Here is a 13,838-nt window from a genome sequence, read left to right as displayed (position 1 = left end):
AGAACTTCCCAGACTTGGGGAAGGGAATAGACCTGCAGGTCCAGGAAGCAAGGAGAGTTCCCAAGAGACTGGACCCAGGGAGAACCACCCCATGACACATTATAATCAAAATGTCAAAAATTAAAGATAAAGAGAGAATCTTAAAAGCAGCAAGAGAGAAGAAAAGAATTATGTACAAAGGGGTCCCAATTAGACTATCAGCTGACTTCTCAAGGGAAACCCTACAAGCAAGAAGGAACTGGCAAGAAATATTCAAAGTAATGAAAATCCAAAACCTACAACCACGAATACTCTATCCAGCGAAATTGTCATTCAGAATAGAAGGACAGAGAAAGTGTTTCCAGGACAAAATAAAACTGAAAGAGTTCATTAGATCCAAACCACTGTTATATGAGAAGTTAAAGGGACTGGTTTAAATAACAGAAGATAGGGAGATGAAACAAAGGCAAACGAAACAGGCAACGAGAGTGGAAAAGGAACTGTGGGTAAGGGAAGCATAGTGGGGGGAGGTCAACAGGGAGGGGGAGTGGGGAGAGGGAGGGAGATGATATAGGAATTGGGGATCATGGTAGGAGGGAATGGAATAGACAGAGGTTGGGAGGAACTGTATGCACAACTAATGGACATAATCTAAAAGGGGGGGACAACTGGAGGGAGGGGGCCACCGGGTGGAGGGGAGCAGAGGGAAGGGAAATTGGCACAAATGTAATATTTTAATCAATAAAACACATTAAATCTGAAAAAAAAAAAAAAAAAAAAAAAAAAAAAAAAAAAAAAATAAAAAAATGGGAAAAATTTGTAACTGTTCTCTAGTAAACCCAAGTCACGCATGTCTACCTATAAGACATTTTTAGGAATGCATTTTTCTTTACGGAATTTTTTATTCTCCTTCTGACTTCTTATCAGTTATTTGAATTGGTGATTTGCTGTCTGGTCCTGGTCTCCCAGCCTTTTAAGGCAGGAGGGCTCCACCCTGTCCCCCCCAGTTGTAATGTCAGAAGAGGACACATCATACTTTTGTATTTTGCTCCTGCCTTTAAAGGACTAATTTTTAACATGAGTTAATATTTGTCATAAGCATTGCTAAAATGTATACTGACTCATAAATAAATATCATGGGCTTAATTAAGAAAATTAGTTAAAGAAATTGAGGAAAATGAGGACAACTCAGATAAGAAAAAGGGGGGGGCATTTATATCATATTAGTAATAGTTGGAGGCAGCCGTCCGTCTCGAGAGACGATGGTGTAGCTTCTTAAGAGTCTATCTGCACCGCGGAGAATGGCTGTGCAGTCCGACTTGGGAGTGACACGGTATCTGTCTCCTCCCATGTTGAATCGACATCTTGCGATGACGCTGGAGTGTCCTCTCCAGTGAAGCTGAAGCTACAGAGCCTGGGCAGGGTGATATGGAGGGTCTGCTGTTGGCCATGCAGCAGACCCCCCCTCTCTTCGCAGCTGAAGGGTCCAAGGGAAAGACAGAGTCAATACAGCTTGGCTTCAGGTGCGCTGCAGGAGTTGCCGGTGTTGACTACAGCGTCAAACCGCCTTAGGGACTCCGGCTCCGGATTTTCTGTCGGGGTTTACTCCCTTAGCCTTTCCCCTGAAGAGGTATGCCGCAAGGCAGCGGAGGTTTTTTGGAGTCAGAGTTTTCCTTCTCTGATATTAGTAATAGTAACAGTATCAAAATTATGTGGTAGCTTACTGTTTGAAAAGCCTTTTAAAATATGTCATACCACTGTGTTATTTAAATAGATATTACTATCCCTTTGAGATGGGTAGAATAGATAATATCATCAATGATTTTTATACCAATGCACTCAGTTTGTGGATAGTAAGCATCACCTGATTGCTTGTTAGAAATGTAAATTCCCAGAATTTTTGAAAAAAAAAATTCTAGGGTTAGGACCCAATAGCCTCTTTTAATAAGTTCTCCAGGAAACATTTTATGCACACTGACGTTTGCAAAGCATTCATTTACATGTAAAAAGCTATGATCCGTAGAACCAATATTATATGATTAATGTCAAATGCTACAAAGCAAAAAATCTAGGTTGTCTGACCTCTGGTTAGGTTCCCCCCACCCCTAGAGAAAAAGTAATTCATTGTCCAAATCAAGACAAAAATTAGGAAGGATGCTAAGTATTATTAATAGACCGAGGGTAGAAAACAAGAGCTGAAGGAATGGTAGAAAATAGATGTTTATTTCTAAAATGACATAATTGTGTAACTTTAATACACGATTTCTTTTACAGTTTAATTTACCACCTGGCTATGTGGGATTGGTATTCCTGGGTTTGGATCTATCCTACACCATTTCTTCACCACTCTTTGGTCTGCTAAGCGATAAAGTGCCGGTACGTACCCTTAATTACTTTATTTTTAAGACTTGCCTTTGTCTATTTAGACCAGTGGCTTTCCAACTGTACCTCTAGAGCTCTAGGGGTCCATTGATTAGAGTTGACACACTCACTTTTTTGGACTTCAGCTTTATTGAGCTATAACTGACAAAGTTGTAAGATACTTAAAGTATACATCATGGTGAATCATTATATATAAACACTGTGAAAGGATCCCTCCATCTACTGAATTAATACATCCATCACTTCATCTATTTATCTTTTTTGGGGTGAGGTGAGAACATTTAAGTTCTAATATGTTCAGTTTTTTTAGCTGATGAAGAGGTTCCAGTGTGAGGCTCCAGTGACTTCCAACCTGCCATCACCCTGAGCAGGTTCAGTTGTAATTTCTTCATCTGGAAAACCAGAAATCTTGTTGGCAAACTATTGGATTAGACTTTCTAAAGGAAAAAGCTCCCTTAATGCAAAAAAAAAAAAATGTTTTGACTTTAACAATTAGGGCAGAGTCCCAGGGGTGTTAGGACTTGATCAAACTGAGGGGAGATAATTTAGTTTGTTTGTGGGAATAAAAGGCTTGGCCGTGTCAATATGCAATGGTTATCCTAAAGCCATCCCGATAGGAAGTCCCTTCTATTCTTCTTTAACTAGATCTAAAACCGTCCAGTCCAGATAACTAGTTTACAGAACTAGTGCTGTTAACCAAACCTTAAGCTCCTCTGACTTTACTGCTTATTTATTGCATTTCCCTTCTTCATTAGATTTACATATATATTTTATCAAGACCTAAATTACATGGAGATTTCTAAGAAAAGCAAGTATCTTAAACAGTGTTCGAAGCTTGGTTTTAAGACATAGTCTTAGATAACTGAGCAGCTATTATACCCCTATAATTTTTAGCCTGCATTCAAGTAGTTTATAAGGACCAATTTTACTGGGTACATTTTTAATAATGTAAGTTTTCTAGATGTTTTACTTGCTAGGTGGTTCCTTTTCCTTGTAGTGACTGCTTTTTAACTTGTTATACAGTATTTCCTCACTTATCACAGGTATTACGTTCTAGACCCCCCTGTGAAGTAGGAACCTTACATTTATTCTACACTCTTAAACCTACGTAACTTAAACAACATACGTATACAGTACCACAAAATCCCACAATATAGCAAAAAATCCGTGATAAATAATTAAATATAGTATTTTTAAAAATCCTGTGATATAGTCAGGCCACGATAAGTGAACCGCGATATAGAGAGGGACTACTGTATTTGAAATAGTTCATCATGTCCAAAATCTGTCACCTCGTTTTTGCACGCTCCCTCTCTTGGGGTATCCTGTTGCTTTTGTGTCTACTGTGTACCTATTTCTTTAATGCATTTGGATTTTTTAATATCATGACCTGTGCTCATCAGTGACTTTTTAAAAATATTATTTATAGAGGGTTTTAAGAGTTTCTTTGGTCCCTTTCTTTACCAGCATCTAAGGAAATGGTTTCTAGTTTCTGGAAACTTAATCACAGCAGGGTGCTACATGCTGTTAGGACCTGTCCCAGTATTGCACATTAAAAGGTAATTTTTTCTTCTTCTGTGTTTTTGGTCAAATAGCAATGAAAGTTGTTGTTTTTTTTTAATTTGTGTAATATGGGTATGGCTTAGTAATTTGAGCCTTGTTTAAATAATTACCTTGATTTATGACTGTATTGAATTATTAGACTGACAGCATTTTACCTTATTAGATGCTAGCAGTGATACAAACAAAAAACTAAGATCTTATCAAATGATAAATATGCTTATTCCCTCTTTGTGTTTCAATTGCACACTTGCTTTTTGTTACCTGCCTTTAGTCAATAGTTCTTAGAATATGTTTTTGCTACTCCTCCTTACTCCTTAAGGCAGGGACCAAATTATTTTTCTGTATCATCCTTAGCATGTAGTAGCTGCTCATTAAAGCATATTTAATATATTTGTTGAATAAAGTGAGCAAATTACTTCTGGAATAAAGCATGATGTGGAAAGAGCAAGAATTTCAGGGTCCTTTAGACTGAGATTACATCCTGACTTTGCCACTTACTCACTATGCAAACTTGGGCAAATGACTTAACTCAGTTTTTTACACCTACACAAAAGAGTCAATAACAGTACTGTTGAAATAACTTTCTTTGCCCAAGAAGCTGCTCCAGCCTCGGGTGCCAAGCCAGCAAACTGAAACGTAGGTAACTTATGTGTCCCTGTAAATGCCGTCCTTAAGCAGAAACACAGGCTTGCTTGTCAGTTTGCTGATCCCCAAACACCAAGCTAGTCCTGGCCCTTCTCACCCCAAACTACATTGAGTATATAGCACTAGCCAGTCGGGTATTTTCTAGTTTTCTCTTCCATGTTTTTTATACTTTATCCTATCAAAGCTTCTTGCCTTTTGCCCCATTTTACAGTTCTCTGAAATGAGACCGTATCACCTAAATTGTCTTTTTAAATCATTTTCAAACAGAACTTCACAGGGAGGCTGCGGGATTCAGCCAGGTAATTGGCATACCACCCAACATGGTACCAATATTACTTTCTTACCTCTTGACCTCCTCTCTTCTTTGACATTTTTCAGTCAACTGAATTTCAAAGCCAAGCAATTGAAGGAACATCATTAGCACTGGCATTTTCACCAATTTTGAAAGGGTTTTGTATGGTGATAGTAAGGCAGATTGACTCCAGACATGTGATGTATGTGACAAAAGACATTGAGATATCAGAATGAATTGACCCCTGCCGCCTCCCCTCAGATAAAAGGGGCTAAAGGATGCTGTCACTGAATGAAATGGGATCAGGTGGTAATGAAGACAAGAGTCCTGGAATCTGTGGAAGGCACTTCTCTGGGATCCTGCCTGCCCTCCTTATCATGAAGCTTTGTGTCCTTGAAAATGCTAATTTTTTTCCTCCGAAAACTCTTTGCAGTCAACTGTGGCTCCTGGTGCTGGTATTATTCATAAATGGCATCTCTGCTGGCATGAGTATGATTCCAACTTTCCCGGAGATTCTCAGCTGTGCCTAGTAAGTTACTTCCATTGCTTGAAGAGCTCTATATTGAATGGCTGTGAGCAGCGCTTTCCTGAATTTCTCAGTTTTGTGAGATTTTGGGTATTTTTTATAATACTAGATCCTTATGATTTCATGTCACACATTATTGTGATATAAATAGTATGTGCAATAATACAATAATATGAGTGATAATATATAGTAACATTAACGTAATAATAGCTAAGATGGGTTGTTGGTAGAGGCTTAGCTTGGTTTATGCCTCTGTATAGATATACTTTTTAAAAACCAAAGTGAAATGGAAAGGCCTCTGCATTACCCGTCCCTTATGGAAGAGGTCCATGAAAGAGCATAGAGTGACTGGGTAGAATCATACTAGTACCAGTTTTGATATGTGGGAGTTTTTCCAAGCCATTCTCTCCTATAAGCTGGGTGTCCTACAAGTCAACTCAGTGCTGACGCTGACAACCCAGAGACGGCATCAGATTTCACAGGCTAAGTGCTCTGCTCACAAGACTGCCCCACTTTAGATGCCAGTCACAAGTCCAGGCTTTCACCTGCTCCTCTGACTCACTGGCTGTAAATCAGATGTTCCCATGATTCCCTCCTTGGGTTTGATTAAGTTGCTAGAGTAGCTCACTGAACTCCAGATACCAGTTTACTTCCTAGATTATGGTTTATTAACAAGGAATAATAAAAGGCATGAATCAACAGCCAGATGAAGTGATATACACGGCGAGGTCCTGAACAAAGGAGTTTCTGTCCTCATGGACTTTTTGAGTTTTTATAGAGGTTTATGGAGGTTTTATTGCTTAGGCATGGCTGATTAAATCACTGTCTACAGACAGCTGATTCAGCCTCCAGCCCCTCTCCTCTCCCGGAGGTGGATGGTGTAGAGGGCGTGAGGGGGTGAGGTGAGGAGGTGGGGTAACTGAAAGTTTCAACCCTCTAATCACAAGAATGGCTCTTTTGGCAACCAGCCACCATCCTCAGGTGTTTTCCAAAAGTCAACTTATTAATATCACAAAAGACTTTTATATTGTTTTCCATCAGTTAAGCAATTCCAAGGACTTTAGGAGCTCTGTGCCAGAAATGGACTGAGACCAAACATATATTTCTTATTACAAGTCACAATATCACATGAGGAGTTTGTCTTGTGGCCATCAGTCTTTTTTTTTAGTAGGCATGATGGTGTAGAATACAAAGTGAACTTGAGGGAGTTCATTTCAAAGTGAACTTCAGGAAGGGTATTGGCAATTAGGCTGTGCCGGTTCAACATCTCTCGTAGAAATAAGGAGCTGCCCCTGCATTTCCTAAAAGTTGCCTGTTGTTCTTTTTACATGTTCATCTCTTTTTAAGAATTTCTTAATTATATATTTTTCTGAGCATTTAGTGCAAATGAGTCGTAATTCTTAATATTGTATCTCATATATGCAACAAAATTAGTTTTTAGAAAACCATGAAGTGAACATTTGTGTGAAAATTCCTTCAGATTAGGTTAGTTTTTTATCTTAGAAATGGAATAGTCTTGCCGTTGGTTTTGTCCAGATTATCCCTGGTTTACTTTAATGTATCTATTACACACGGTTTTTTTTCCTATCACACAGGCTCCCCTTTTAATCACAGACACACTCTTGCCTCTCTTTGCAGTGAAAATGGATTTGAAGAAGGATTAAGTACACTGGCACTCGTGTCAGGCCTCTTTAGTGCAATGTGGTCAGTTGGGTGAGTAGTCATTGAATTCCATTTACACATGCAAGATGGAAAATACTGTCCTTAAATTACCGATGAGGAAATTGAGACACCAGATAAGTTGCCCAAAGGCACAGAATTCATGTAGAGCAGAACCAGGGTTTTCACCTGCTCCCTCTGGCTCTAAGATTATTGGTTACATCAGCAGTTTTAACACCTAATCAAAATGGCCCCATATACTTTGTCTTATAAAAATGACAAGTATAAAGGACCCATGGACATGGACAACAGGGTGGGGATTGACTGTGGGGGTGGGGGGTGGGCAGGGCAGGGGACAGCAATGGGGGAAAAATTGGGACAACTGTAATTGAGCAACAATAAAATAAATATGTATGTATGTATATATATATACATATAAAGAAAAATGCTATTTTTAAGTTCATTTATCAGGAGCATATCTCAGTTTTTTAAATTTATTAATTTATTTATCTTTAACTCTCTACTATACCAGAGGGGCAACTGTATGCTGGCAATGTAGATATCCTCTGTTACTATGGACGGAATTAAGTTATTATTTTTTTTTTTTTTGGTAGAAAAGAAAAAGTGGTTTATTTAAAATTTTTACAGATTCAGAATAATGGCAGGTTTCTACTGTTATGTCTTACTCCCTTTAAAACACCCCAGAACACTTAGTACTGCCTCCCCCTGCCAAACCAGGCCAGTTTCAGAATACGCCTGTAGGAGGTGCCATCTTTCAGAAAAGCAGAAGTCCGCAGCTTCGTATTCCTGGTCACAGTTCAGCATTTCAGGCATCTCCCCCTAATCCATGCTTGGTGAGGCAGGTCCCTGCAATTCCAGCCTCATCAGCTGTGCCACCATGTTCTCCAGGCAGGTTTCCCAGTGGGTCTCCCCTCTCTTACTGCAGACTTTGTGGCAGACTCTCTCCAAACTGCGTGGCTTCCCCCTTATACACTAGCCCTCTTAGGCGACTCCCATCTACCGCCTTTCAGACTGCACGGCTTCTCTCAGAATTAAGTTATTTTTAATACAAATACTGAGAATAGTAGAGAGAATAATGTAAATAATATAAAAATTCTTTCGAATTCCTGTCACCTTTTAAAAAAGAATTTTAGTATAAGGTAACAGATTTTCAGAAAACAGTTATAATTTTACACTTGTTTAAAAGATTTAAGCATCATCATTATCAGGAGAATTATTTCCTTATATCTAATGCTAAGTCCAGGAATGACCTTTTTTCTTTAGTACTTATAGTTTCAATTTAATGAAGACCTATGACTGAGGCATCATGCAGCCTTTGGGAAGGAACTCTTCCTTTTTCTTTTCTCTCTCTCTTTGCACTATGTAATACTCTTTCTTCTTTTCGTTGTTAGTGCCTTTATAGGACCAACTCTAGGTGGATTTCTGTATGAGAAAATTGGTTTCGAATGGGCAGCAGCTGTACAAGGCCTGTGGGCTCTGATAAGTGTGAGTCATCAGTCTCTTATTTCATTTTCTTTACATTTGTGGAGAAATGCTGCTTAAAGAATTGACATTAACCAGTACCTTTAATTGTGTTAAAGGGATTAGTGATGGGCTTGTTTTATCTGTTGGAGTACTCGAGGAGAAGAAGAAGGTATGATCAACTCTTGATCTTTTTTTCTCCCATTGAAAGTCGTCCTGTGGGAATGAGGAAGAAATACCATTTTACCTCCATTCTTCTAGACAGCAGATTTCTGGGCACTCTGAGCCTCAGAACCTGGTACACACATTTAAAGAGGTATATGGGTAGAGATGTAGGTACTGGGTTTTTTAAAGATGAGAAATTTTAAGGTTCTTCTTTTCTTGCTTTCCATGCAGATCAAAACTTCAAAATATCCTTGGTACAGAGGAGGAACGAAGTGCTCTTTTGCCTGATGAAAACCAGCCTTGAGAATCTCGGATTGATAAAGGCTGACAGATGGATGTTCCTTGGCATTGAACATTAAAGTTGGAAAGTTTGAGAAATTTTAATTTACGCACTGAACTCCATGAACACCACGTCAGCATCCTGGAAGTGAACACATATTTTTGGATGATCCGTGGTGGGCTGCACGTACTGTTGTCCTGCAAAGCTGGCTTGCTGAGCCGGCCACATTTGAAGCATTGTGTATGAAAAGAGTAATTGAAAATCAACAAAAATTTGTGTTTTTAAGTGACCAAACCTGGGCTTAAAGATGCTTTTTGACCCTAGGTCTCCTGTTTCCCTCTGTTTACTTTTTATTCTAAATGCATTGATTCTGTAAATGTAACTTTTTATATTAACAAGGAAAGAAATGACATGCTTAAGGGAAAGAGTTGACATGCTTAAAAATAATATAAATAACTCAATATATGTAGATAATTACTATGAAATAAGTTTTTAAAAGTATGCTTTATCTGTGTCCTGAGATTTTTTATTTTTATTTAAAGGCAAAATCCCTGCCTACCATGCAAAACTTGTAACATTCCCCAACCCTCAGCTCTTCTAAAAATTTTGTGTGGAAGGTAGAAGAATAGCATTATTTGAGACTTCCATTTTTGTGACATACTTTCAAATTATGATCTGGATTTATAAATAATGCTTGGTATAACATTCATTTCCCATAATCTCTGTTTCAGTTCTACCATTTTTTTTTTTTTTGACCGTATTTATAGTAGATATATCCATTTCTAGAGCAGGTGATTCCACAGGAATACTTGTGTATTAGGGAAGGGGTTCCTCCAACTTCATGTAAAATCCATGCTATTGTTTGAAGAAAATCTATATTATGCAACTCTCTACCTCCTGATCCATTTCCATGGTGTATCAGCCACATTGACCTCTTTTAAATAGAAGAAATGGTTTTATCTGCTTACTTATTCAAAGATATTAAATGCCTTTTCTGAACTGACCCTGTGATAGGTGCTAGAGATTTTGCTGTAATCAAGACAAACACCATCTCTGCCTTTAACTTATATTTCAGGGGAAGAGACAAATAATTGACAAATTGAGGTGCTAGGAAGGAAAACAGCATGATGATGTGAGTGTGGAACTGGATGGGGTTGATTAGGTGTCAGGTCCTAATTCAGACAAGGCTTCTCCAGGAAGGTGGGACTTTTGAACTGAGAACTGAAAGGTGGGAATGAGGTGGCCATTCCGGGGACAAAGCTGCCTGCAACGTGCGCAAAGGGGCTTACGTGGTCGATGATGAGACCGGGGCCTGCACATCTGGAGGCTAGGAAAGAGAGGAGGTTGGGGAAGTGTGGAGGGGCCTGTTTTTAGGTGGGGATGCGGGAATCTGATTTGTATTTCAGGAAGGTCATTATGCAGGCATGTGGGTGTGAGTGGGGGGTGTGATTTAGCAGGGTTGGAGGGAGACTGGAAGCTTAGAGAGACATTAATGATCAGGGATGTGGCGGAGATGGGGAGAAGGGGATGTGTTTGGAAGTGGAACCAGCAGGATCGCTGATGGGGAGGGAGAACGGAAGAGGAATTTAGGATGACTCCCAGGTTCTTGCATGAGGGTGTGGGTGCATGGCGGTACCTCATAATGAGATGGGGAAGCATAGGAGCAAAACTGATCCTGAAGGGGTAAATTAAACCACGATGTGGTACCATTTCACACCACCAAAAGAGGAAAAAATATATATGTGAAGGATGACAAAGCCAAGATTGGGAATGACGGAGAGCGACTTGAAGTATGCGTTTTGGAACACTTTGTGGCTTTTATTGTCAAAATCGAATATTCACAAATGCCACGAAATCTTCATTCCTCCTCTCCCCCAAAAATCACTTCATCCTGAGATCTCCAGAGGGTGGTCCAGCACTGTGGGAGCACAGGGTGGGAAGAAAGGGGCTCTCACCGATCCCCTTTTGCCAGAGCGACGCCAGAGAGGAGTGTGACTTTGGTCCGCTGCATTTGTATGCGGTACAGAACAGGTCCAGGCCTCGGTCGCCCTAACCCTCGCTTCAATGCTTAAATCGCCCTGAACCCGCTTCAGTGCTCTTCTGCCCTGAGCGCGGGCACTTGCGGGGTCACGCCCCCTCTGCGCCCAATCGCCAAGGCTATGCTGAGCGTCTGCAGTTCCCGACCTGCGGGCGCTCGGCTGCTCTTATTGCACCTGGGGATCCGCTGGCAGCTTCCTGCGGGGCTCTGGCGGCTGGGCTCCCATCTCCCCAACCCGGCCTCCGGGTGTCACTCAGGACCAACTGCCTATTACCGTTACCAGCGCTGTTGGCTGTTCAGAGTTCAAAGTCAACACAAAGATTCTAAGCCTTCTGGTGAGAGGACTTTTTCTTTCCATTCCCAGCAGGCTGCTGTCAATACATGCCGCCGCGGATTCCAGTGTATTTCAAGTCACTTGATGAAACTAACCTTGTCCCTTCCTCATTTTGTGATTTTGTTAATAGTATTAAAATAAATGAAAAAAATTAAAATATGAATAAAAGGATATAGGAACTTTGAATAATGAAACCAAAAGGCAGGATAAAACTATCAAAGGAAATCAGTGTGTGCATTTATATTTTTTATATATTTACATTCTTCTAAATGTGACAAAGGTATCCAACTTAAAAGAATCCTCTTATAAAAGCAGACTACTTTATGTAGCTAGTTGTAGACTATAATAATAATAAAATGTATTTTATGTTAAGATCATATTGTAACATATACATATATGACAAAAAGGACAAATAAAAAGGAAAAATCACAATTTTTTAAAAATTAAACTTTCTACATTGGGGATAATTGTTGATTCATATACAGTTATAAGGATTAATGCACAGAGGTCATGTATAGTCTTTACCCAGTTTTCCCCAATGGAAACATCTACAACAATATAATACAACATCACAGCCAGGATATGTTGATGGAGTCAAGATAAAGAACATTTCCCATCCTTCATGTTGCCCTTTTATTGCCACATTCAGTTCCTTCCCACCCTACTCCCTCCTTACTCTGTGGAAACCACTAATCTGTTCCCCATCCCTATAATTTTGTCATTTCAAGAATGTAGTACAAATGGAATCACATAGTATGTTGTTAACTTTGTGGATTGACCTTTTTTTAAATTCAACATAATGCTCTTAAAATCCATCTACATTACTGTATGTATCAGTGGTTCATTTCTTTATACTGAGTAATATTACATAGTATAGGTTTACAGCTTGTTTAACCATTTATTGAAGGGCATCTGAATTATTTTCAGTTTATGTTTATTACAAATAAAGCTGCTATGAACATTAATATTTAGATCTTTTGTGTGAAGATGTCTTCATAATTCTTCGGAATAAATGCCTGGAAATGATGCAACTGCTGGATAGTATGATAGTTGCATGATTAATTTTCCCCCAAATAACCCATTGATTTTACATAGGAAATTTGATTTGGACAATTCAATACATAAATTATTCTATTTACTTATTTATTAACTTGTAAGGATTTAAATATATTAAATATACTGTCTCAAACCTAGCTGGCAAAAGAGGTAGATAATAAATACTGACATAATTTTCAAACTAATTTTCATTAAATACAATTAGTAAATGAAAGTAAAGAACACATCTCAATTTATATGCAATCATATCAAAAAGAAATTACCCAAAACTAGTCCTATGATAGTTGTCATTCCTTGTGATCAGTGTCAGATGTCTTCTATTTATGAAATAAACGCACAGGAGAGTAAAACTCAGAAACAGCATATTAAAACAGGGAAAAAAGTCTAAAGTATTAACAAAGGAAACTAACAAAAACCTCCTTATTCATCTTTATTAGGAACAACTTGGCAAATCTTAAATATTTGTACTAGTTCCTTTCAGAAAATCTACAACCTATTCTAATCCTAGCCTGTTTGTAGTTGAGAGTTAAAGGTGACCACCTAAGAAAATGTGGGGTTCAGTATAACTTCTAACTTATAGTTTAGTGCAATTTTGTCATCAGTACTAAAATAATTCAAAGTCTGTTGTTGACAAAAAGGCATGACAGATACAAAAAATAGTACATTATTTCATTTTAAGTTTTTGTCACGCAAAACAAATTTGAATACCAAATCAGTTAAGTCACATTACTATATATTTTGAAAATGACCAACATGAAATCAGCTGTTGGATGAATTCTGATAGTTTTTTCCTTTTAAAAGAAAATCAGTGTAAATGTTTTATTTGAACATAGTATTAATACCTTTTCTTCAACACTCTCAGAACTTTGGGCTATATTCATTTCCTGTACACCTTCTGTTTTATAACTATTGCTGGGGTGCTTTTCCCTCTTATTTACTAAGCTGATGAAGATCAGAGCCACTTGGCTGTTGGTGAGTCCATTCATGAGAGCTAAATCCTGCCTCTAGATGTGGAGCATGAATAGTGGGAGGACACAGCTGTGCATTAGAACATGGCATTGTCATCTTATAGTAAGAAAGCAGCAACATTGGATATATGTATGCCCTTACATTTTCTGGAAAAAAAGATCTTAAGGTAAAATAGCAGTATTAACTTGAAAAATATATATAGGAAAGGAAGGCCTTCCCACAACTTCTTCATCCCTGTAGCTGGAGAATTTGTCTTAACACAGCTCTCAACTTTGGTTAGTTGACTCAGAAGAGCAAGCACTTCCACATAGATACTGCACATTCATAGCAACGTAATCCATTTAGCAGAACTATGGCATATGACTCAGATTCCGGGTGTTCAAAACAGACAAACACAAGACTTCTGCTTTCCTTCTCTGTCTTTGCATATAGTAATTTTGGTTAATGGTGCAGCCAATCAGAAACTGA

At 38.6% G+C, this 13,838-nt stretch overlaps 1 protein-coding gene and 1 pseudogene across 2 annotated transcripts in view; one reads left to right on the top strand and one right to left on the bottom strand.

Moving 5' to 3' along the window:
• SLC18B1 (solute carrier family 18 member B1) overlaps window positions 1–9,299 on the top strand; it is a 28,822-nt gene extending 19,523 nt beyond the window's left edge. For both annotated transcript variants that reach the window (XM_090279863.1, XM_090279862.1), the window contains 7 exons: window positions 2,254–2,355; window positions 3,829–3,920; window positions 5,295–5,390; window positions 7,026–7,100; window positions 8,459–8,552; window positions 8,648–8,700; window positions 8,925–9,299. In XM_090279863.1, coding sequence (XP_090135989.1) covers window positions 2,254–2,355; window positions 3,829–3,920; window positions 5,295–5,390; window positions 7,026–7,100; window positions 8,459–8,552; window positions 8,648–8,700; window positions 8,925–8,997 — 585 coding nt within the window. In that variant the 3' untranslated portion in view covers window positions 8,998–9,299. The remainder of the gene's footprint in view (window positions 1–2,253; window positions 2,356–3,828; window positions 3,921–5,294; window positions 5,391–7,025; window positions 7,101–8,458; window positions 8,553–8,647; window positions 8,701–8,924) is intronic.
• Window positions 9,300–13,331: 4,032 nt separating this feature from the next.
• LOC150007794 (splicing regulator RBM11 pseudogene) lies at window positions 13,332–13,827 on the bottom strand (annotated as a pseudogene).
• Window positions 13,828–13,838: the final 11 nt, after the last annotated feature.

The sequence above is a fragment of the Furipterus horrens genome, unplaced genomic scaffold, assembly GCF_987537825.1.
Source record: "Furipterus horrens unplaced genomic scaffold, mFurHor1.1.pri manual_scaffold_6, whole genome shotgun sequence".
Classification (NCBI taxonomy): domain Eukaryota; kingdom Metazoa; phylum Chordata; class Mammalia; order Chiroptera; family Furipteridae; genus Furipterus; species Furipterus horrens.
This window is presented reverse-complemented; position numbering and strand designations above follow the sequence as displayed.